The following is a 24,704-nucleotide window of genomic DNA, read 5'->3' as shown; positions in this document are numbered from 1 at the left end:
CATAAAAATATAATTAAAACCTTAAAAGTTACCCGAGCTGTTGCGAATTGACTATATTTATAGGGAATTTAATAGCATTCTAATGTTTTAAAAATATTTTTTATATTTTGAGATTTCTAAAAATTCAAAATTCAAATAATTTACAATAATATACATCATTATAATATAATATTAAAATTATTTAATCTATATGGTTTAAACAATTATTTATTTATTTTTTATTTTAATATGGGCCGCAGCCCAAAGTACAAAAAAATAAAATTTACATATTATAAGTGAATAGTAGACAAAACAATTAAAATAGAAAAAGAAATGAGACAAAAGAAAAGAATTACAAAACTAAACTTAAAAACTAAAAGACGGATTCTCACTAGCAATACGTATCATTCTATTTAGTGGTTTGTTTCGTGAATAATTTGTCGTACACAGCGGAATACTGAACGGATAGGAAGAACGGACCTGGACACAGGGAATTTTTAAGTTTACTTTGGATAGAAGTTCAGGACAGTCGATCGATCCATTTATGAGTTTGACTAGGAAGACCTTGTTAATGGTGATACGTCTATCGGCCAAAGACTGTAAGCCTAGCCTATATATTACTGCATCATAATCATGAGGTCTATGTTCAATATTTAATAGATATGCTGCAAAACTCAAAAACTTCTGTTGGACTCTTTCAAGTTGATTCATATAGCTTATGTTGTGAGGGTTCCATATAATTACAGAAAATTCAAGAATAGATCTGATGAGCGCACAATATAAGGCTTTTAGTGGAGTTGTCAACTTAAATTCGTTACAAACCCGCTTAAGAAATCCAAGAGCTTTTAAAGCTTTACAGCATGTCGCATCTATATGGTTATGAAAATTTAAGTTACTATCATAGAAAACTCCGAGGTCTTTCACAGTATTCGATTCAATAACAAGATAGGTTCCACGAAGTGAATATTTAAAATCCAAGTGAGTCCGACTTCTATAAAAAGCTTTTGAGCAACATTTGGAGACATTAAAATCCAAACCAATATTTACAGCCCAGGCGTCCAGTGCTCACGAGTCATTTTGAAGTAATTGACAGTCATGTACTGATCGAATTTCTAGAAATAGCTTTAAGTCATCTGCAAATAGTAAGAATTTACAAATTAATTATGAAAAATTATGAATTTATAAATTACGAATTATGAAAAAATATTGTCCAAGAAAGTTCAAAGAATAACCATTCTATGATAATTTTCTTCACTTTTTGTGTTATTTTTTTACATTTTATAGAATATTTCTAATAATCATTTTAATATTTGTTTATTCATGTTTAGCCCATACTTCATAGTACCTAATAGGTATCTATAAAGACAAATTAGAAAAATATAATACTAGATACAGTTATTTTGTCATTATTATGTCACTAATATCTAATAAATGACCGGACATAAAATAATAGATATGATAAATTAATATTTTATAACTAGAACTTCAATTGAAAATATTTGATTGGAAATACATTTGTTGTACCTACCTATAGTACCAACCTATTCCTATGCTGTTCAATTTTTCTTCTGTACATGAGTTTGTATATTGTGAGAAATATCAGTATACCAATGATTTATAGGATTTTTTTCAATTGAAGCAAATAAGTAGAACCAATTTTAAAGCACCAAAGTAGATAAGTGAATTTACAACTGATAATAAAAATTAATACTTATATGATGATTATAAAATTTGAATTCTACGGGAATTTTGACAATTCCTGACAAAATGACCTACTGACAAAATATTTTTAATGATTTTAATTTTATGTCCGCAATATTGATCATAGAATAAATATATAGGTATAAATAAGAATTCTATAATCAATGGTCTGCAATATAATCTGTAATCGGTAGTATAATATACAGTATTATACATATTAAAATGTAAGAATATATGGAATATTTCGAGGTTTATATGTAATTAGTAATTACTAATTATTAAATTTAAAACCGACAAAACTAAGAACTATTTTATTATGTACGTATTAAAATCTGTACAATGTAATTATTATATAATCGATAAATATAGGGTTATCTAAGTATGGTATGGTAAAAATAAGATGTTCATTTATATCGCCACTACGAGTATAAGTATAGATTCATATTTATTTATACATTGGAAAATGAATAACAACCACGATGTATGTAATAGCCATGTAATTATATAATTCGAAAAACAACAATATGATATGAAGTGAATATAAATGAGTGAAATTAGGACATAAATAACTAAAATATAATTCATAAATGTAATTTAAAAAATCAACAAAAACATGTTAAAAAGTAGTTTGTTATTATTATAATTACATGATTAGACGTTCTAAGAAATACGCGAGACTAAAAGACTTATTTGTTATTAAAACACTTCATTTTTTCGTTTAAAACACAATTAGTATTTACGTCAGTAAATATTTTTCAAGTTTACAAATCATATTATTTAATATTCGTAATTAAGCTAACTATATAACCATAGAGTTTAATAAATTTTTTTTTTTAATTGTGTATGGGTACACGGAATTATAAAATGCTAAAAAAACAGATTCATACATTAAAATAGTAACTATTTAATAATAATAATATAATTTACACAATGTGGTAACAAATCAAAAAATGACTAGAATAATGAAAATGTTATAAATATGCATGAAAACTCACAATATCACTATATATTTTACTCTATATAAACAAACTTTAAGATTTTTACATTTAAAATTTATAACTGTTTTCAATTTTTTCTTCTAAAGTGATTTGCATAACATAGAAAACAAAGAGTTTTTATAGTTAATAAACAAACATTTTACGATATTGTGATACAGAAAAATACTAGGTAAATCATAATTTCGTAGCGCTTCTATTGGTAAATTATTTTAATATAATATAATATTACATAATTATATGTTATAATTAACCAATGAGCACAAAATAATTAACACAAAAGTTGTATAAAATAATCTTAAATCTTAATATTTATGAGGAGAACGTGAACAAGCCATCAATAAGGCTGAAAAAAAAATTTCTGTTCTCGTGAACTCTGTCAGTATTATTCTTGATACTTAAAATGTTATCCCTAAGATGCGAATAAGAAAACAATTTACAAGAAATAAACATTATTTCAGACATATTTTATTTTTTTTTCAATTTTTTACGTGGTGACCTCAAATATTAGAATTTATCATTTAATGGAATTTTAGGGAGCTCTCTAAAATTAATTAAAACATACAATACAAATAATCGTATGTATGTTATAAATTTTTTTTTTGCTCAAACTTAGATACAACAAAGATAGGAAACATGACAAAAAAAAAATAATAATAATAATAGTAATGATAAAAAAGATGTGCCAAAGACAATCTGGCAACCCTAAATAGTTCTTTCGTAGATCCCAAAGGGGGGTAAGTATTAAACACTGAATTAGAATATTAGGCGACTATATGACTCACGCGTACGACTTTTCCATGTGATACATGTCACCGAGCAGCCGCTGTATGGGTATGTCACCGATAGTCTCTTTGAAAAACAGTCTTTCAATGGTCGCTTGCCGAACGGCCCGCAAGTTGGGCAGCATAAGCAACAGCCGTCCGAACCGGGTGGGCTGCCTTGAGTACCGGCCCCGCACGTAATCGCCTAATATGCACTGCGCCTGGTCTTGCAACATTTCCACCGGTTGCGCATCAATGAGACCCGGTGTTTCTATATTTAATTATTAAAATAAAAATATATTTCAATTATTTGTATATTCATGCCGAAGTGTTTTCACTGGTGTGTTTTTGTCTCAAGTCACTTAAGCCATCACTTCAAATATACAAATATCCATTATGTTTATTATACTATTTTTATATATAGGTTAGGTTAGTTAGTACTACTATATGTATAGATTGTATAATTTTATAAATCAAAAATATAAAAATAAAATAAAAATATTTAAATTACAATAACATCCGTTTGGGTATTTTTGTATTATATACTGCTGTAATGTTCAGACCGATTAAGTTATTGACGCTATAATATTTAGTAGCAAAGGGTGCAAAAAAGTAGAAATTCATTGGGGAAGGACTAGCAAATATCTTGCAAATAATCTTACAGGGCATGGTAACATGGATATTATTAATAAATTAATTATACTGTGATTTCAGAGACAAGTCCTCCTATGAAAACATAAAAGGCTCATGGGTGAATATTACTATATCTTGAAAAATACAATCGTTTGAACTTTAAAAACATTAAACATTGAAAAAAGTAGGTATACTATAATAACAGTACAAAATTAGTAAAATTAGAACAATAATAAATCTTTAACGGATTTAATTATGTATTAATATTATATAAACGGATATTTTAATAATAAAATGTTTTACTGCGTGAAATAAAAATAATCTGTTCATAGAGTACACATATATAGCCGATCATCACTCACCTGGTGTGAAAAGAATAACCGCTTTCATGCAACCGCACTCGCTACCGTCCGGTGACAGTTGCCTGAAACGGGCTAATATTTCTTGTATAATTTTCATTTCATTGTTGACCTTAATGTCGTCCGCTGGTAGTCTCTCACGAGCCTTTTCCGAGTTCAGAAGTGGTGACAAGTCCCAGGGTATCGACCACTGAGCCAAATGCAATAGAAACAGTTCTTTCCACGACTCTTGTAACAGTAGTAGCTGTTATTATAGTGATAACATAAAAAAATCTATGTTAGAGCGTTCTTGCTTCCAAAAATGTATACATATAAATGCAAATATATTGATAGTTATGTAAATATGACAATCGCATTTATTGATATTTTAATAAAAAAAATGTAGGTAGTAATATATATATATATATATATTTAATAAAAATTTCACAATCGTACTTGTTATAAATGTGTATACAGAATATAATTTATTTTAATTATAATTACCAACCTGATCGTGTTTGGAGAGGGTCTGAAACGGAGCCAGGCATCGGACCCATCTGACCGCCATGAACAATAATCGAGCTGTTGTTTCCTATAACATCATAAAACAATATACTTTTTATATCATCGACTGTAGTAAAAGAGTCGAAAAATAGACCTTCACATTCCATGTTTTTAATAATTCTGTAGTGTTTCCCCAGTTGACAGTTGATAATTTATGTCTATTTTCTTTTTAGTAAAACATGTATTTTACTGACAAATCATAATTCATACTATAATTTATTTTTAAATGGTTATATTTTAGATTCTGAGTGAAGCGAGTAATGTATTTACCATGATATCCACGAGCTTAATTAATATGTTCTTTGATTAAGCGACTCTAATTATTTGTATAATATGAATATATCATTTTGGACATCAACGACAAAATTAACACGAAATAGTGTCAAGATTGGACTGTGAGTATATAATCAAATAATAATTCGTGGATGAATAGAAAATTAAGATAGTAATTAGTTCCTTAAATTGGATTATCTGATAAACATTATTCCTTAACCCAATAATTCAAATAAGACTTATTTAAAATGTATGTCTAGAACAGTAAATAATATACGCGGAATAAATGTTATCTTATTTTTTCTTTTGATAGATAAAACTTACATAACCAAACAGATACATAGTATTAAGTATTAAACTAATAAAATATGATATATGTAATTAATATTTTACAAATAAATTAAAATAATATGGAAGATATCTGGATATTAGAAAAAAATTTAAAATTACAACAATTTAACTTCAATAAGTATTATTATAATCAGGGACTAAAATTGTGCGCAGTACGACACACTTTGTATATTACGAAATTAAAAAGTGTGTTGTGGTTCTATTCTCTATATTATGATATTTTTTTTTAATTTTACATTTGTTTATTAAATTATCTTACATATTTTTAAAATTCCAAGATGTATCATCAGCAAAATCTAAAATACCAACTATTTTAACTGTAATACACATTACTGTTAAAGTTTGAAAGGGGAGGATGACAAAATCCTTAATTGTGTAATACGAAAAATGATATATTTTAGTCTCTGATTTTAATAATATATAAGAACAAAGAATGTATTATTAAGAAATGTATTTGTAAATGTATTCGAACTTCAGAGTCGCCATTTTTAATCTTTAATCACAGGCGATTGGATAAAAGGGCACACATTTTGCCACCCGCAGAAAAGTAGGCGGGCAGTCAAAAAGTCAACCCTCGCGTATAAAATATAATCCCTTGCTGTAGTGCGTATACAATCAACCGACGAGACTTGACACATGTTTATAACGCCAATAATGTGGCTATAGGCTTAGGAAAATATAACATATTACTACAACTAATATTGAAATGTATATAGATGATTAGAATTTAGTCAATATTGATTGCTTTGTCTATCTAAATAATTATTTAAAATTTTAGCTACATTTTTTTTTTTAATTTAGTTTAAGACATTCTCGATCAATTTGAAATCTGAACCATAAACTTTGAATATTATCATGGCTGCGTTTTTTGGTTAGGAGAGGGTGGTGGTAAAGTGGTCAAATGCCCTGGGCGAAAAATGTATATAAATGCACAGTAAATGTATATAATACATATATTCCCATGCATATAGCAATGATTTTTTCATACTTTTGTAATGGTGTGTAGAGTACTTAGGGTAGTAGAATATATTCGCCCCGGGTTGTATAATTATTCTATATTTCTATAGCAGCTCTGATCGAAATTAATTATTTATTAAATATATTATAAATCATATGTATGTATGGAATAGTTTACACACATTTGACAGATCTTCAAATTATTTTTGAAGAATGTTCTTAGCAAGTAATTTTGTATTAAATAATTATAAATTATAATATAAATTATAGAATTATATAGAAATTATAATATAGTTTAAATATAATTAGTAAATTGATAGAATTATAAATTATAATCACGGTTTAAAACAAATTCTTATTCTGTATTTATGGTTGAAAATATATTACAAATATTTAATACACATTTTATATGAGGTATAAACAGTGTCGGATTTAAGGGAGCAAGAGGATATGCATGCCCCAGGCGTTGTTGGTTTAAGGAAACTTAAGTTTATGAAACATAAGTCATGAAAATACCCTGTACTTCCACCTACGTATAGACACTATATTTTATTAGCCCCTAACGTCAAATTTCCTAGTTCCGTCATTGGGTATAAGTATAGTAAATTTAATCTGTGGGCTTACTAATTAATAATTATAATTCAAATAATTTTATTTATATTTTATTTTCCATACTGACTTAAATAGACGATATTAATACATTATAACTAGACCTTTTAAAATCTACAATGTTACATTGATTATTAAAATTATGAGTTTTTTTTTGTTCAATTACCTGTAAGACTTCCCAAGTTGGTGATAACGACAATGTTAGCGAACCTTGAGGACTGCTTGGTTGCGGTATACCTACAGGTGATGAAGCTTCTGACATTTTTGCACTCCAAATTAATTCCTGTGTATAAAAAAAAAATGTAAAGAAATCTGTATAAAATTAGTTCTAACTTTGTCACTTTCTAATACACTTAACAACTAATCTTTATTTTGATTTACGAATATCTATAAATGAACAACGTTTTTTATACAATAATTATAAATAATACGAATTAATTGGATTTGTAAGTTTTCTGATTAAAAAACACAAATTTGTATAGCTGTAGTAGAAATAAATAAAAATATACTCATTGAATGACCAAATAATTTCATACATGGTAGTATAAATTATAGAAAAAATTAAATTAAAAACCACACAATTATTGGTGTTAACACCGCTGACTTACTTAATTAAGGAAATATTTTAAATATTTTTGAGTATCTTTCCTTCAACATTGTTTTCTGTATTCACCCCTTTACTTAAATATAAATCATAAATATAAACAGTATACAGTTGTGTTGAGTATAATATGATCACCAGGTTAGGAAAATCAATACGTGTACAAAGGAAACAAATTTTCCGAGTCAACGATGTAAAAAAGTAGAGAGAAAAAAAATTGTGTTTGGGTCCTTGCATCACACCGATGTTAATAGCGTGAAAAGTCGAGTTTAAGCCCAAGGGTCGACGACGGACGTGTATGAAATACTCAACACAATGTGTGCACACTGTAAATGTATACATGTATATATATATATATATTATATTTAAGTACGATGTACGATCGTAAGCATGTGTATGTGTGTGCGTGTGCATGCGCGTGAACGTATAATACGGTAAAGCCAGAGGGCGTCTTTGACGTCCGCGAACAAAGGGTTCGATTGCTGCTAAAACCCGCGAGGACCATGTGGTCCAGTTCTCACATCAAATCGTCCGCGCGCGCCACTGACTCATCGGGCGCGTTACACTCCTCCGCCGCCGCAGCTTCCTCTCTGTCCACTCATTCCCTATCTAATTCCCTTGTTTTCCATCCCTTCCGCCATCCATCATCCTCGTCCTTTCTCTGTCCCTTCCGCCCTAGGGTGCACATCATATAATATATAGGTACATATCACTTGTTATATTACATGATCGCACCTCACCCGGGATTCGAAAAAGACTCGAAAAGACCGTAAGTACAACGCGCCAGTCCGAGTTCAACTCTTGAAATGCTAATTTCACACCTCGCGGCCACCGTTCGTACATAAATCGTTTGACCGTTTGATCCCGTACGCAATTGAGATTTAATTAAGAAAACATGCATTTGGCGTGTAACACCGTCTCAAACGAATACGCCCCGAGCTGTGTATTTTGTACACGGCACAACATACATAATTCATTGTATACGTAAGCTCGACTTTCTCGTTTTAAATAATAGCTGAATATTCGAACCCACAAGTATATATATTGCCTAATCGCAGTTCGACCAAACGCTTCTAATACAAAAAGTATAAAAAAAAAAAAAAACTTTCAGAGTGTAGACAAAATATTTCCAAAACTTTGTTTCATAAATTTGTTTTCGTTCCGTTCGAGTCGATTGAAGTCCAATTTCGTTTTACCTGACATTTTTCGGCCGACATGAGTATCTGTAAGAGCCCGGGCGGCGGTGGCGGCTGTTGCTGTCCCAAGAACACGGGCCCTTGTGGTGGCGTAGGTGGCAAAAGAGTTGTCGGTGGAAGCGGTGGCGGCGGCGGAGGTTGCTGTTGCTGCTGTTGCTGCGAAGGCGGTGGCGGCACGGGCGGTAAAGACGTTTCCATCGATGGTTTCGGATACGCCGACGAAGACTTTTGAATCATGTGTTCGGCGTTCAACTGTATCTGACTCGGCTGCCGTTGGTGGTTAACTGACTGTGACGTGTCTTTCAACGAGTGATGGTGATGGTGATGGTGATGATGGTGCAGCTTTGGTTTGCGAGGTCCTCGTTCGTGCTGCACCGCTGCAATAAATTAGATTATTGATTATAAAACGTTGTTACCTGGTCGATTCGGACAATACCCCATTCCCCTATTCCCTTTAAAAATAGTGCACAACTTAAACGATTCCTACGTTACAAAATAGAAACAATAATAAGCTTAATCTTAAATATGTTTATAAAATAAAGTTATCAAAACGTCTGTTCAGATATTTGTAGATCCCAATCATAATTGTTTTGTACTCAAAACTAAGACATGTAGTTATAACTTTTATTTGTCGGCTTGATAATATTATCAGCTAATCATCATAATATAAAATATAGATTATACAGGTTCGTATTGATTATTTCTTAATACATATTATTATGATATTATATTAGTGATGAGATTTGGCTGACTATTTCATAATTATATTAGTTCGATAAGCTTATGGCTAGGTAAATCTTGTATTGTCCACAATGAAATTATTACGTTTTAACTATGTTTCTCGAAGTATACCACTTTACATTTACATTTTGATTTTGACGGGTGAGATTTCATCTTGTGGCCACGTTTGGAAACTACAGCCCGTTTCTGTTATTAATTACACTGTCTTGGCGGAATGGGCGCTGAACATAATTATAATGTAAATAGGTACGCTGAATACATTGCAATACAGCGAGTAATCAATTAAAATACTCTAGCAATAAGATTTTTAATTTTCGTAATCTTTTATTTTTATTTTTAACGTACTGTAAAAAAAAATAGTTGCACAAAAAAATTTTGTTCAGAAGTTTAAAATTATTGACTAATTAATAAAATATTTTATTTTATGAAATTCGACTTTGAATTTTCTCTGTGTGGTGTGCACGCGAGGCATATGATATTGACTAATAATTTTTACATCAATAGTATTATTTAAACCTTGTACGAGTACATCGTTTACGTATATTTGACATTCCACTTGTGCCCGAATATTGAACGGAAATCTCGGAAAAACATGTACATTCATAGCTTTTGTTCTGGTCTAATGGCATGGATTTGTACATGGTTTTTTTTTTTTTTTAATCCGAGCTTTTCAAATAATTTTGTTTTCATGATTTGGTAATTTTTTTTATGAAATCGAAAGCATGCAAAAAAAAGTTATATAAACACGATTTATTATATTCAAATACCTGGAAGCAATAATAATAATAATTTATCATCGGATTACATCGATATCTATACGTATCTATATTCGAGGGTTGTTTCATTGTTCCGTATATTTACTGCTGATTGAAAACTGTCTCTGCGTTATAAATATATATATATTATTTTCACCCTCGGTTCTTTTGTTATCATATTGTGGCGTATTTTATGAACATCAATATCACCTAAATCACCGATCCACCTGGGGGGGCACCTATATCAATTTATCGTGAAATGGTATTCAAATGTATGTGTGTTCATTGTACTTATATTTTATTTTTTTCGTTTATTTATTTTTTATCTAAATTCAATTACTTGCGTTTCATTGTCACGTCGATTGCACCTCTTCAAGAAACTTTGTGATTTTGCAAATTTGTTACGCTAAACGAATTCCAAGAATATGACGTGGCCCAGATGATTTATTTTTATGTTTAACTCGAGAAAACAACCCGTATAAAACAAACCCTCCTGTTTTTGTTTTTATCAAATAATCCCAGTACCATACCTTTTTGATCCAAGAATATTTAAAACGAATGTTTCTGTTGTTTCAGCTAACGATCCACTGACATACGGGTATTTTATTGGTCGGGACAATTTATACTACAGAAAACACCTATATTTAAAGAAATTACGATAAACCTTCAATCCATAATATTTTATCTAATGTTATGCATAATTTAAAAGTGAAATGATAATTTTAAATATTCTTTAAATGTTAGTTATACATGGGAGTATTTTATTATTATAGAATTCAAAAATTGTATTCAAATATGATTCTTGAATTTTAAATCAAACTAAGAAAAAAAAATCACATTTATATTACAATTGAAGTTATATATATATATATATATACATATAATAATTTGCAATTATTAATCAAATAAAATCTTAATTTATCATCGTTTTCGGTTTCTATCAAGTATATACCACTTTATTTCAATAACAAGATATTACCTACTATTATATTACACAGAAATTAAAATTTTTAAAACTATATACCACTCTCAACATTTTTTAAAACACGTTAAATATTAATGCTAAATTGAAATTACTTTTATTTTTATAAAACGAAGCCAATTACAAATCGATGTTACTAACAAAACATATTCTGTACAGAACGTTTACACTTTGATAATTTATAAAGTTTCACTCGTTGCATTGTAATGAGCGCAAATTCTATAATACTTACTTTTCTTCTTACTTACGTTAAGTACGAGGAGTAAACCACTCCCTATATTTATTTAAATGGGTATCGTTTTCGGAACTGCACATTTAAATTGCATCAAGTCATCGACCCCTCCAGTCTATTTTACACTTGTTTTTCCGTTGGTAAGTCAGTTAATCCAGCTATCAGCTGTCAAAAACTCGCACGTATATACATTATACACAGTCAGATACAACACACACGTTCGGTCGGTCGGAGAGGCGTGAAAGGGATATATTATTTACGCAGGGGTGCGCGAATAGTTGGAGAATTTTCAATGAAGACCGTAAATTGGCTATGTGCAGTGCTGTAGCTGTAGCTTTTTGCGCGAAACGTCGTTCATTTATCAATGAATGAGGTGGGTAAGAAGGGAAAAAAATTAAAAAGAAGGGATAGAGTTAAGAGAAGTTTGGTTACTTGGCGTGATTGAAGACTTCGCGTTAACGACATTATAAACTAGGTATTTTTTTCGAGGGTGGGTCATTATTCAACACCCGAGAAATTAAGAGTATAGAAAAAGAGAGATGTAAGAAAATCTTTAGTCAGTCCTTAACGAGCAGTGGATAGCAGCTGTGTGTTCAAAATGGTGAGGAAAATAAACGATAAATACCGTTAATGTTTACACGTCTAAATTCGACGTTAAATTGTTGGTATCTTTTACACGTATTCTGTTCACAGACGTTTTTGGCATAGAATTTGTTACACTGGTTTACCGTTTTAATATTACATAAACCATTACGCGAATGGCTAAATATTTATAAAAAAGTAGTTTTTTTTTCAACAACTCATATTTACAAAAAATATCTTTAATTCTATTTCGCATAGCAATTAAAATTGAAAAAACTAAATATTTCAAAATAAAATTGTGATAAAGTATAATAATGTACAGTTTAAATATCGGAAGCGTTATTAGATATACTATTACTTTTAATCGTACTAAAAATCAAATAATTTTTGATGAACATCAAATATATTCATGTAAGTTTTCTTTCAAACTGAACATTTCGAAAATTTTACTATAGCGTATAATAAATATAATATACCGAATTTTATAAAAATACCACTCACTAATCACTTAATTCCTTTATTTTAATTGAGCAAATAATTATTATCCTATTAAAAATAAAATAATGTTATTAATACTCGTTTTAAGTATGGGACATTAAATAGAATATTTATATATACATATGTATACAAGAATATAGTATATTTTTATGTATTGAATACATTTTATATTTGTTCGTAATTTTATACACTTTCAAAAATGGTTTTTCAAGTATCTATACACGTATACTGTGGTTTTGTGTATTGTATACATACGTGCGAAATGGATTCAAAACCAAAGTGTTTCCTCGAATATAAAATTCTAATGTAAACACGATGTGGTGCCACTGATTTTATGATCTGTCACGATAGCACCGCAAAATCATGGGTACGCATAATATTAACAGTTTTATTGGGACACCGTTGAAGTAGCTTTTGTGGTGTTTCCCAGGTATACATGTATACTCTCGAGAGAAAACCTTGGACTAAATATCTATTATAACCATAAATTTACAAATTTGCTTGCATGGCAAAATAAAATACTTTTGGAAAAACGTGAACACAAACATAATTTCCTACCGTATAAAACTTTTGTGGACACCAATGCGTGACAGTAAATACACTTTGGGTGAATTCAAGCACATCACGATTTTGACATAAACTCACCGTCCTTGTTCATCGCCGACTGAAAACACTTGTTGAGCCGGCAAGCCCGACACTGGTTTCTGTGGGTTTTGTCAATGGGGCACCTGCCTTTGAGTTCGCCTTGTGCCTTGCACGTGTACACCCGGTTTCGGTGGATGCTTCTTTTGAAAAACCCAGAACAACCTGTACATTACACAATGGTGGACGTTTGTCAGTTACCTTGTTCGGATATCAGATTTATCAGATAATTAACATTGTCCGAAGCTTACCGTCGCAACTGTAAATGCCGTAATGTTTTCCAGAACTCCTATCCCCACAGACTTTGCACGGGATATCCAACAATCGGTCCCCTGTGGAACGAGAAGAACGTTTTAGTTTATAAAATTTTATATCATATCCGATCGTCTGCTACCCGGCGTGCACAAAGTTTTATTTTTATAATATACTCGAGAGTATTTATAATATATATTATAATATGTTAACCATTTAACACAGTTTATTAATGCGGTGCTATACGCTTGCAAATGAAAACCAAGCTGAACTAGAGTTCAGTTAATGTAAAAGACTTAACATTTTTGGTTTTTACTCTGAATCTCCGAATGTTAATTATATTAAACTATAGGACTATCTTGGGTTCAACTTTATTTTTATTTTCAGTGAAATCTAAACGGCGACAGTTCATGAATGGAATTTACGACAGATGCTGATCGAGTTACACGTGAATGCTCTTTTTTTAAATGGCCTTTGAATCATACACGAATACTATCCGACGACCATTGTTTTCGCCAGAGCGATGTTCGGTAGGGTCGTAATGACCAACCGGTCCTTTTCGGTCCTAGCCACGAATGCGTGAATAGTGGCGGCTTATGAGATTCACATAAGGTGGTGTATAAATAATTTGTAAGATATCTATGTAGGTGGGTAAAAAAAAATATTAATTTTTTTATAGGTATGGGTACTTATTGACATATAATTTAAAAATAAATTGGAAAAAATAATTCGTTATGTACGAGACATAAACACAAAAGGTTGTTTCCATGATTAATGCGATACGCATTACGATAAAAATTAGTCTGGTGCACATATCGATTGTGCTCCAAACGACCATGTAGCTAATTTTTCTACGGCCGCCCGTAGCATACAAACGTGTTCCGTTTATTATTTAATCGCTAATAGACTCACTTCTCATCACGAAAATCTGTGAACATTTTTTTTTTAACAAATATTTTGTTCATTACAGACTATATACATAATAATGGATAGTGATTTATTATGGAAATTTAAACAATTTTTATTATCATTTTTTGGGGTGGTTTCGTGCTGCTGTGAACCATAGCACGAGCCGCCACTGCGCGTATAATGCGCGCGCACACCGCGGCAGTATCCAGCAACGTGTACTTGCGGTGCCGTTAATGCGATACGGAATAAGTTTCGGACCGAATCACAAAGGATTACGAAAACAAACGATCATGGATGGTCGCATAAACGTAGCGAACGTGCGATCGCGGAAATCCCCCACTTCTACCCTTTCTGGGTGACGAAACGGCGGTTTGGCGAACTTTGAGCGGAGCGGCCGCCGTAGAAAGGGTTGTTGGTAGCGGAAGGTAGCGTGGTGGTGACGCACAACGGCGACTCTACCGCGGCGTTTGACCCGACGATGTCTCGAAGGAACGCTGAAAAGTGCGTCCGAGCGTTGGACCACGTACGTAACGCGTACGTCGCGATCCGGGCGCGTGCGAAAAACAAAAACGAATTACTTTGAGGATGACGTTTAAGGCGGTAATACCAGACGACGATGGAGAATCAGTCTTGGTCGATCATATTTACTTGTCTGATGAGTATTTTTACACGGACCGTACACTAACGGTCGGCACTAAAAGTTTGGGTGTTAAAGTATATCATGTACGTTCATATTTTCTCACGGTTCCAAGGGGTTACCCCGAAAACCCTACCTCACGTATGTGCCGTTATGATTATCAAACGAATACACGGGGTGCGCGTATCCGACCGTGAACGATACGATCTGCTGACGTGTACCCCGTGGGCCGCAAAAGGGTTAGAAAAGTTGGCGTGACGGGCTCGCGCGGTATTTACACCAACATACAATACATATATATTTACTGCGTCTAGTGAGTTAATACGTATATATATATATATATATATATATGCGTATGATATAAGCGGCTAGTGTGCGTATAGTGTAAAAGGCTACCGGAAGAACGAAGAAGGGCTCGTCGTCGTGTGGTTTATTAATGAGCTTGCTTCGAAATCCGCTTATATACGCATTTGTAAAGCTAGTAGCGTGCATTTATATGCAGGCACTATAGGCACATTTTGAGGGAAAGACATTTTTAAAAGGATATTTCTTAAATCGTTGTGGTTTTTGAATTTTCGACTTTTCAGCGCTTATAATATTTCTTTTGAATATCGATTGTGTGTCTGTTCCACAACAGGACATAGGAGTTTTATTATACGAAGCTAGAACAAGATTACTAACACTTGAAGATTAGCGGCTCTATGAATATTCTGTTTGCAGATCTTTTCCCGATAAATTTAAAAAAAATAAAATAGTAACATGGGGGATTATTATCGCAGACTTTTTGAAATCGAATTGAATTATTTTGCTGTCGTTCAGATTTAGAGTGGCAATATTTCAGACAGACCTATAAACACCAAACATATTTATACGCTACTGTGTGTACCACACGTGTGGTACAGGCACCCGTATTACTCTACGAGTACAATATATATTCGTTGCATACTTTGTACGACTTCGTAACACTATATCGTTGCTGCCACAGTCATCTTCGTGGTCATATTAGAGGATTCGCATAAATATTGTATACGTATGTCGCGTTGATATGAAGTAGCGAGCTTTTATTTCGGTTTTGATCCGTTCCCAGAGATGAATTCAAAAGTGAATTCATGTATAAGTGTGTGCGAACATATAATTTTGTGGTCGATTGGAAAATATCAATACGACAAACGGGGTGAAATAGTTACGAGCGAAACCTGCGAAAATGTACGAGATCAAACGAACAATGCCCAGTGTGCACTGGATGTTTCAACACATCCCAAAAACAAACATATTACGTAGTACAATCAACGTAACTTTTTAATATGTATACAATGTATCTATTCTGTCTAAATAAAACAAACATTTAACACTCATCCCGGCGATATAACTAGGCATTATATGATAGTACAGACCTACAATGTTATAAATTATATGTCACAGGGTTGTTACATTATTGTGATTTGTAATACGTACCAGCAAAATAATATCGATGTTTCAGTTTTTCACAAAAAAAAAAAAAATATACTATTTTAAAAATACAAGGGGTATCAAATCAATTATTTATAAGAGTAATGTCCGTATGCATACTATTTGATGTGTCATCACGTCATAAGACAGTTTTAGACTACATGTCTTATGTTGATTAAAAAATAAAAGTAACAAAACTTAGTTAAAAATCAGTTACTTATTTTGTCATACATAATGTGCTCGTATGGTAGTAAAGACAGAAAACCATCGATTTCCATTCACTTTAAATATCGTCCATTATAAACCTAATGTCAATATGATTAGGATAGCCGATAGGTAGTAACGCGTAGGATTTAGAGACCCGTCTAGGTAGATATGTCGGTGTTCGGAGGTCGATACCCGCATACGAGTTGTGGTATTTTATTATAATTGTTTCCAATTATTAGTAGGTTTCATTGTTTGAATATGACGTTCTAACTATGTTTACAATGTAACCCAAATATAAATTTTTGTTATAAACATTATATTGCAGTTGCAGGTATGTTAGAAATTAACAGATTTAAAACGTTGATGATTAGGTTGCAAACACCGGACATTAGCAGTACCAGGGACATCACATTAACGCAAATTCAACATTCAAATTAATGTTGCATATTATATGGAAACATACCTTGTATGTTTATAGTACACATTATTGCACAGGGGGTGTATTCATTTAAAATCCCTTCTGAAAGATGAAGTCAGTGTGAAGATGATGATCGTCCTGGACGTCCTACGACGTCTTCAACAAACGAAAATATTGGAAAAATTTGACAAAATTATTCGGCGAGACCGTCAATTAAGTAGCAGATATGGTAAATACTGTAAGAGAAAGTGTTCGTAAAATTTTAGTCGAAGATTTAAACACGAACAAAGTGTGTGCCAAAATGGTCTCTAAAAATTTGACGAAAATTTGATCGAAAATTCAAATCAATTTCTTCAGACACTTTGAAAATGATCAAGGATGATCCATCTTTTCAACAACTACCTCCCCCCCAAAAAAAAAAAAAATACATAGGTGGCCGCCTCTCGATCAACCACATCGCCATGCCACTGCACGTACGTGTACGTAACGCGTACACTGAACGCGCGCGTATACACACGTATACACGTTTATACGTATATCGTGCACGTGGCCCGAGGCCTGAAAGTGCAGCGGTATCGGCAGAGAGATGTCGAAGCCGCCGCCGACGACGACGACGACGACGACAGCGGCTCTAATGGATGTTGGCGCGCGCAAAACCGTGTTCGTTTGAGGGAAGGGGGGAGTGCGGGTGTGACGCCTCTCCGTCCCGCCGACCGCAGCGTACCGCGCTGTGAAAAAGCTACACGCGACGCGCACATTACGCGCAGCTGTGCCGCACCGCCTACGGCGACGGCTGTACGACCAACTTCCGTCGTACCGCCGGGTTCGGTCGCGCCGGCAAAACGGTCCTGTTGGCGGCGGCGGCGATGTACCGCAACTTTAGCGAAAACTTTGACACCACCACCTCCCTCCGGTCGACGGATTTCTTGGTGCGGTTCCGAAGTCGCACGGAGCCTAGATCCGTGTACGCCTCTACGAGCGAACGTCTCAGGCTGCGGTCACAGTGCCTCGGACGTCGGCCGATAAAATTGGCCGACGGTTGTTCATTTCATTGCAACGAGTACCGGTTATGTTTTGATAAGATTGATGTCTCCTCATTATTGTGTTTCGAGATAAGTCCTGCTGTTAAATATTTGTTATGAAAAAAGCGAAAATATCACACGAATGTCATTTTTTAGGATAAGAAAACATATGGAAAATTCCATACACTGTTTCACCAACCAAGATTTACTAATTGAATTTCGTCCGATGGATATCCGACGTCGGTGTAATCGGCCGATGCGGTCGGAGGCACCGTGATCACTTGTATAATATTTTCTTTATCTAAAATTATCGGGTGAGTTTCACCGACATCGGTGCCACTGTAACCGCAGCTTTAGGGTTGGTACAGGAGGTCCGTCGGAAAACTCCAACACGTAGTCCGTGCGCGCTTTACGTAATCCTTGTTTTTCGGCGTAGAAAACACCCGCGTGGTAAAATAATTATTATTTATCGATTACATTACATTAATTAATCAGTTATTGATTACAGCTTTGTAAAAATGAACTTTTACCGGTTACCTATTGAAATCACAGCCGTTTACAATGTCATAAATGTCCACTATGGTTATGTAAATTCATGTTCTCGTCATCCCTATTGTTTTGTTTTTCATCTTGTTTTCGTTCACGGTCAAAAAATGTACAAAAATCGCCAACCGGTCAACAAACTACGCAAATCCGTAGCATCGTTCATTCACATGAGTACATATGTGTCGTGCAATAAACGTAAACGAAACCTAAGTATTGTAATCGAAATCGAATCGAATCGTACATATTTTTAAACTAAAAGTGATTTTAAAAATCAGTTTTTTCACGCTGCACGTATACAACAATATCCAATATGAATTTAATCAAAACAATGTAGTTTACGTATTAAAAATTACATTTCAATATTATTATGTTTTATTCCCGAAGCTCGATTTATTGTATGGGGCTGCCTTGATCTGGGTTAAATAGATTTCTTCGATTTGACTATAAACGTTTCGCTCATAATTTTAGTGTGGCATTTAAAATTTATGCCCCTTTAAGGTCATTCATTTGAAACTCGAAACAGGGAGAATGTCGTGCTCTTAACGGCGTTAAATAATGATTGATAAAAGGTTTAACTTTTTTTCTCTCGTTTATATATTATTTATCATAAAAAAAGAAATAAAACTGTTCTTTTTAGGGCTTTTCGAACTTAACGCACCCTGAATGAGTAATTTCGTTTAAAGTTTTTTTTGTTTTTTTTTTCACCTTTTGTGCAGAATATCCTAATCTTTTCTGGGCTTTTTGAGTTTACCAAAAGAAAGGATTACAGGTTGCGACGATATAAAAAGGTCAACAAAACTTTTCAATAATAGAGATTATGATATACTTGTGATCCTTTTAAAAAGGGGTTCGAATGATTCTAAGGCGCGAATGTATTTGTCCGGGATCAACTGATTATGTAAGAAATGTGAAATAACGGTTTCAAGAGAACTTAAATTTTCCGAATTGTAAGGATTTATCATGAGAACTTTCAGTATTGCAATATTTATAATTATAAACTCACAATATATTATAAGTATTCAGGCTCAATATGTGCAAAATATTACATAGCATTTTTTAATCTATGCAATAAATAAATCAAAGTTTACTTCACCTCGGTTAGCAAAATGTCATTCATGAATAAATTTCTTAAACTTTTGGGGAAAAAATGGTATTGAAATAATTAAATAAAATTTATAAAACAATTTAAACAAAATTGAAATATTGTACAACATTTTTAACAACATATTTCAACCATAAACATTTTCAATGTTTATGATATATCGTGTACAAAAACAATAAGTTTATCTATACTCGTATAATATAACATTTTATTTTAATACTTTCTAAATTATTTACAATTTAGATTGAAAATCATTAAGAATAAGGCAATAAAAATTATATTTAAATAAAGAAATGTATTATTATTACAACTACTAATTATCATAAGGTTTTGTAGTAAGAAAATGAATCCACGAAAAAATTATTCAGGCAAAAAGTTGTTTCTAAAACGTGATAAAACTTAAATTGCCTTACTCCAACAACAATAACCCAAATACACGAAAGAGTTTTTGTTTGAAGAATTTTGTGATTTTTTTAAATTGATTTTTTATGTACGCAGTATAAAGACTTCATTATGCTATATTATGTATCAGTTAATTACGTATAACAAAAGACGTAAAATCACTTTCAGTTTTTAGATGATATTGTTATAATATATTGTAAAGTTACTAGAAGTTTAATTTTTTATTATAATCATTAATTGAATTGATTATGTTTTTAAAATAAATTTAAAGAGATATGAATGCAATTAATAATTAGTAATTAGAAAAAAGAATAAAATATTTTTATACAATCAGAAAATTAATTGACTGTTAATATTTTTTTCATTGATCGGTGAAATGATTGTAAGCAGCGTCCCATTGTACTTTTTTAGTGCAAATTGCGTCTTAGGTATTATTTTTGTAAATATAAATTGTGTCCCGTGTATTTTTAATATTATAATAATTTATATATTATATGTTACAAATTTAAACCAATATTTTCCTTTTGATTTAACATTCTGTATAGTATAGTGTCACAATAATAAAGTATCGACTGCCAGAGTATAATAAATAATCTTATCTTAACAATTTATAGTGAAAAATAAATGGGTCTATAGTTTTTATAATATTTTAGGTAGGTATAGTATCTTAATTGGCTGATGTTTTTGTTATAACTATAATACCTAACTAATATAAGCATAGATTTTAGAATATATTCTAAAAACAATGCTATAAGTTGTACAAATACAATACACGATGCCGATCTGTAGTCTGTTTTCACGTGTGATAATCGTGAGTGCAATATTGTGTTTTAATTTTTTTTTTAACTGAATTTTATCGTTTATTTTAAAAACTGTTCTCTAGAAAACGAGAAGATAATTAATTTTATTTATCAAATTGAAAATATTTAAATGTAATTAATGAATTGAAAGGTGGCAAGAAATATCGTTGTTAGGTATGATATGTTTATTTATTAAAAGTAGTCTATAATAACTAATTAATAAATGTGTCTTACTCTATAAAAATTTTTTTTTTAATTGATATTTTGATATTTCAAAAATAACAGCTAACATGCATGAGTAATTTAATGTTGAGACAGTGTTGTAAGAGTGTTGGTGAACTGCGCCTATGCCAAGGGCGCGAATTCTATAGGAAAACAAAATTATGGAAAAGTTGTATTTTTATTTTACCATCAAAACAAAATTTTTCCGTTGTACTTTTTGAAATTTATAGATTTTATCAATTTGTATACACTACGTGTGAATTTAATGATGAAATTATGAAAAAAGCACTAGGAAATTCATAAAGGAAATTTCATATGAAGAAATAAATTGTACTTTAAAAGAAATAGTAACATTTAAAGTTCATCACATCAAATTTTTAATTAGCAAAAAGGGATTTATTTTTTAAGTTTTCCAGGTGGCTAACGAGTCTTCCTACGCTACAGTGTCGAATCAACCAAATTTTAGCATTATCCATAACGCACGCACATATATAAATAAATTTCAATAATATGCTGTTAAGATGTAGGACCTAATGAGTTTAAAATAAAATATGAATATATATTTCATAAGTTGTTTTCTGAATATTAAAACTCACTTTTATTGTACTTATAAGTTTTTTTATGATACATGATTTATAGAAATAAAAATATAATAATTTAGTTATGAACTCGTATGGATTAAACATATATATATATACATATATACGTAAATAGTGTAATAAAATGATTATAACCATTTAAAATATCCTAAATTAAGTACTCATAATAATTCACGATTTACATATTTTTATATATTTGTGTATTTATCTCTAGAATATGAAGTTATAAAAACTCTTTGGTATTACGTTTAGTTTTACAAAACTGATAAATATGAGAAATAATGAATCACAGTGAATAGTAAAAAGAAAACATATTAAGAGAAAACCTATATTATTGGTCTTTGATTTTTCGGTCACTTAAACGCAAAACGTTCTTGTAAAACTATAAAGAGATTAAAAAAAAATGTTTAAATTAAAATGTTAATTTTAAAAATTTAAAAAGTTAAAAATGTTGTCATAGTAAAATATATACTTAATGTTTTTCTGTGAAATCCGTATGAGTACAAGGTGAATTTATTAATATCGTCGATATTAATTTTATGTTACGCGAGCGTTAGTTTACACAAATTTTAGCTTTTCTCGCGCGCCGTTTATTAAACATATATGTATATAAATCCAACACCGTTTAAAGGTTTAACAACTAGAAAAAAATTAAATAAATCAAAACCATACGAAGCACAACGCTCACCTGTTCCCATTATCTATACGTTAAATCTCGTAGCGAGAGTACCGACGACAATGTCCATGGTTCGAGGGAATATCTTGTGCGAAAGAACGACGTCTATGGGAAAAAGAAAAAATATAATTAAAATCAAATATCCGAATAAAACGAAACGGAGAGAATGAAAAAAAAAAAAATTCAAACCACGGCACCGACCTTTGCGACGAACGGCGGTAACCGCTGCGACGATGGTTATATATGCGTACGTGGCGTTCCGATGCGCACCGCGGCGGTCGGTCGGTAAGAGTTTAATACCGTACAGCGTTTGTGATCGGCAAGGCGCGCAGCGATGGTTTGACCGTGGCCAGGGCCAAGAAGCGAATAGAGCAACGGCTGCGGATGCTGGTACGTCCGGCGCGGCCGCGTAAATACGGCGGCGGTGCCGTTACTAAGTCGGCGGCACAGGGCGGCGCTCGGTGTGCGACAATCGCGCGCGTGTGTTGGTCCGGGGGCGTGTCGGGACCCGGCCGCCGCGGGACCGGCCACCCCCTTGCCGTGTCGCGGGTCGCGGGAACCCGTGTCCGTTGCCACCGCCGCCGCCGTATAACAACGTGTCAAACACGGCAAACTACCCTGCGGTTCGTGACCGGTGGCCCTAAAGTTATTAATTTCGTCGTAAGCTTGTCCCTCTTTATACCCCGCTTCCGTAAACACAACGTATATACACGTAATGCGCTACACGAGGGTACACGCACACACACGCCCACACCGTTCTGCTGTATACTAGTCGTGTATATAATATACGTGTTACGTGAACACGTAAACTTTGCACGAAGTGTGCCGTGTGTGTGTGTGTGTGTGTACACATCACGTTTAACCCTGTACGCACCCATCCCTTGCCACAGGATCACGGTGCCAGCAGCAGATCTCCAACCCGCCACCGGCTACGGGTTTCCCGGTCGCGGGCATACCTCGCGTAAAACCGAACGCACGCAAAACGTTTCTTCACACGCGGCTGTGGCGATTTCGATTAACCGACGCACGCACCGCCACGACACGGTGTAACGATGCGTTCCGTGGTGCACTTTGTAACTTTATAGCGCGCGCAGGATAATAATATTGTATTACGGGTAATATCACAAGAGCCACGTTCGCGGGATTCTGCACGGCGATATCGAACGGGAAAAAAGGATGGGTCACAGGTAGCTGGAAACCCGCGGATCGCTGTGCCGCGCAAGACTCCTTTGTCGGTGAATCACTCCTATTGTCATTAATTGATCCACTGAAATACATTTTTTCAAATTCTTTCTTTTTCTACTACACCTTTAGAGCATTAGAGGAACCAATTTAGCCTGAGCTTATAGGCTTCTTTATAAAAAACAAACTGTTTCAAAATGTGTATAATTTTTCTATTCAAACTGATAATGTAACATAACAAAACAATTTAACGTTCAACTATAAATATTTTCACACATATTCCAGTGGTAAAATTTGACTTTAAATGGCTTAAAGTTAATATTTACACCAATTTAAATTTAACTGCTACACCTGTATGTAATACTGTGTCCGTCTTAGGCGAATTTAATCTATCCATCGTACACGCGGGCTGGTAACGCGTTGACAATAACATTATTATGATAACGACACGTAAGTACAGTAGTACACTATATAAAATAAATACAGGGATATACGTTTAATGGAGCTTACTGTTGCACTTGGTAGTATCGAGGAGATGAATAATTCTATTAACCCCTGAATATACCAGATGTACTGTTGTCTGTTTAGAAAACTATTAAACAGCACTGGCCCAAAATTAGAAAGATCGTCCAACTACCCTCTCACGCATATATGTATATAAATAAGCGTACATATGACTCTGTACATATATATATAGGCACCCAACAAATATTTTTTCATTAGTATACGCGTGCATTACGCTTGGAAATTAGAAAAATAGTTAACAAGTTTATAGAAAACGCTATATCCGAATTTATTTCGAAATCCATATAAAACATTATTATTTTTTTCTCATCAGTTGTCAATTATAAGAGATACCTCGTATATCACCCGTACATCTACCTACGA

At 32.6% G+C, this 24,704-nt stretch overlaps 1 protein-coding gene across 2 annotated transcripts; it reads right to left on the bottom strand.

The window, feature by feature from the left end:
- Positions 1-818: 818 nt before the first annotated feature.
- LOC112688528 (nuclear receptor subfamily 2 group E member 1) lies at positions 819-23,041 on the bottom strand. Of its 2 annotated transcripts, none has more exons than XM_025561781.1 (10): positions 22,836-23,040; positions 22,647-22,739; positions 13,645-13,725; positions 13,397-13,558; positions 8,962-9,338; positions 7,331-7,447; positions 4,919-5,002; positions 4,435-4,675; positions 3,461-3,710; positions 819-1,112 (listed from the first exon to the last, which is right to left on the bottom strand). In XM_025561781.1, exons 2-10 carry the CDS (start codon positions 22,654-22,656, stop codon positions 1,109-1,111), a joined length of 1,326 nt encoding a protein of 441 aa, XP_025417566.1. In that variant the 5' UTR covers positions 22,657-22,739; positions 22,836-23,040; the 3' UTR covers positions 819-1,108. The 2 variants fall into 2 exon arrangements, with proteins under 2 accessions (XP_025417566.1, XP_025417565.1); XM_025561780.1 differs by lacking the exon at positions 819-1,112 and adding an exon at positions 2,921-3,087 and having other exon boundaries at positions 22,836-23,041.
- Between the last annotated feature and the right edge of the window lie 1,663 nt (positions 23,042-24,704).

This window comes from Sipha flava, unplaced genomic scaffold (assembly GCF_003268045.1).
Source record: "Sipha flava isolate LNK unplaced genomic scaffold, YSA_version1 39_pilon_pilon, whole genome shotgun sequence".
Lineage (NCBI taxonomy): Eukaryota > Metazoa > Arthropoda > Insecta > Hemiptera > Aphididae > Sipha > Sipha flava.
The sequence above is the reverse complement of the archived record's forward strand: the minus strand, read 5'-3'. Positions and strand labels throughout refer to the sequence as shown.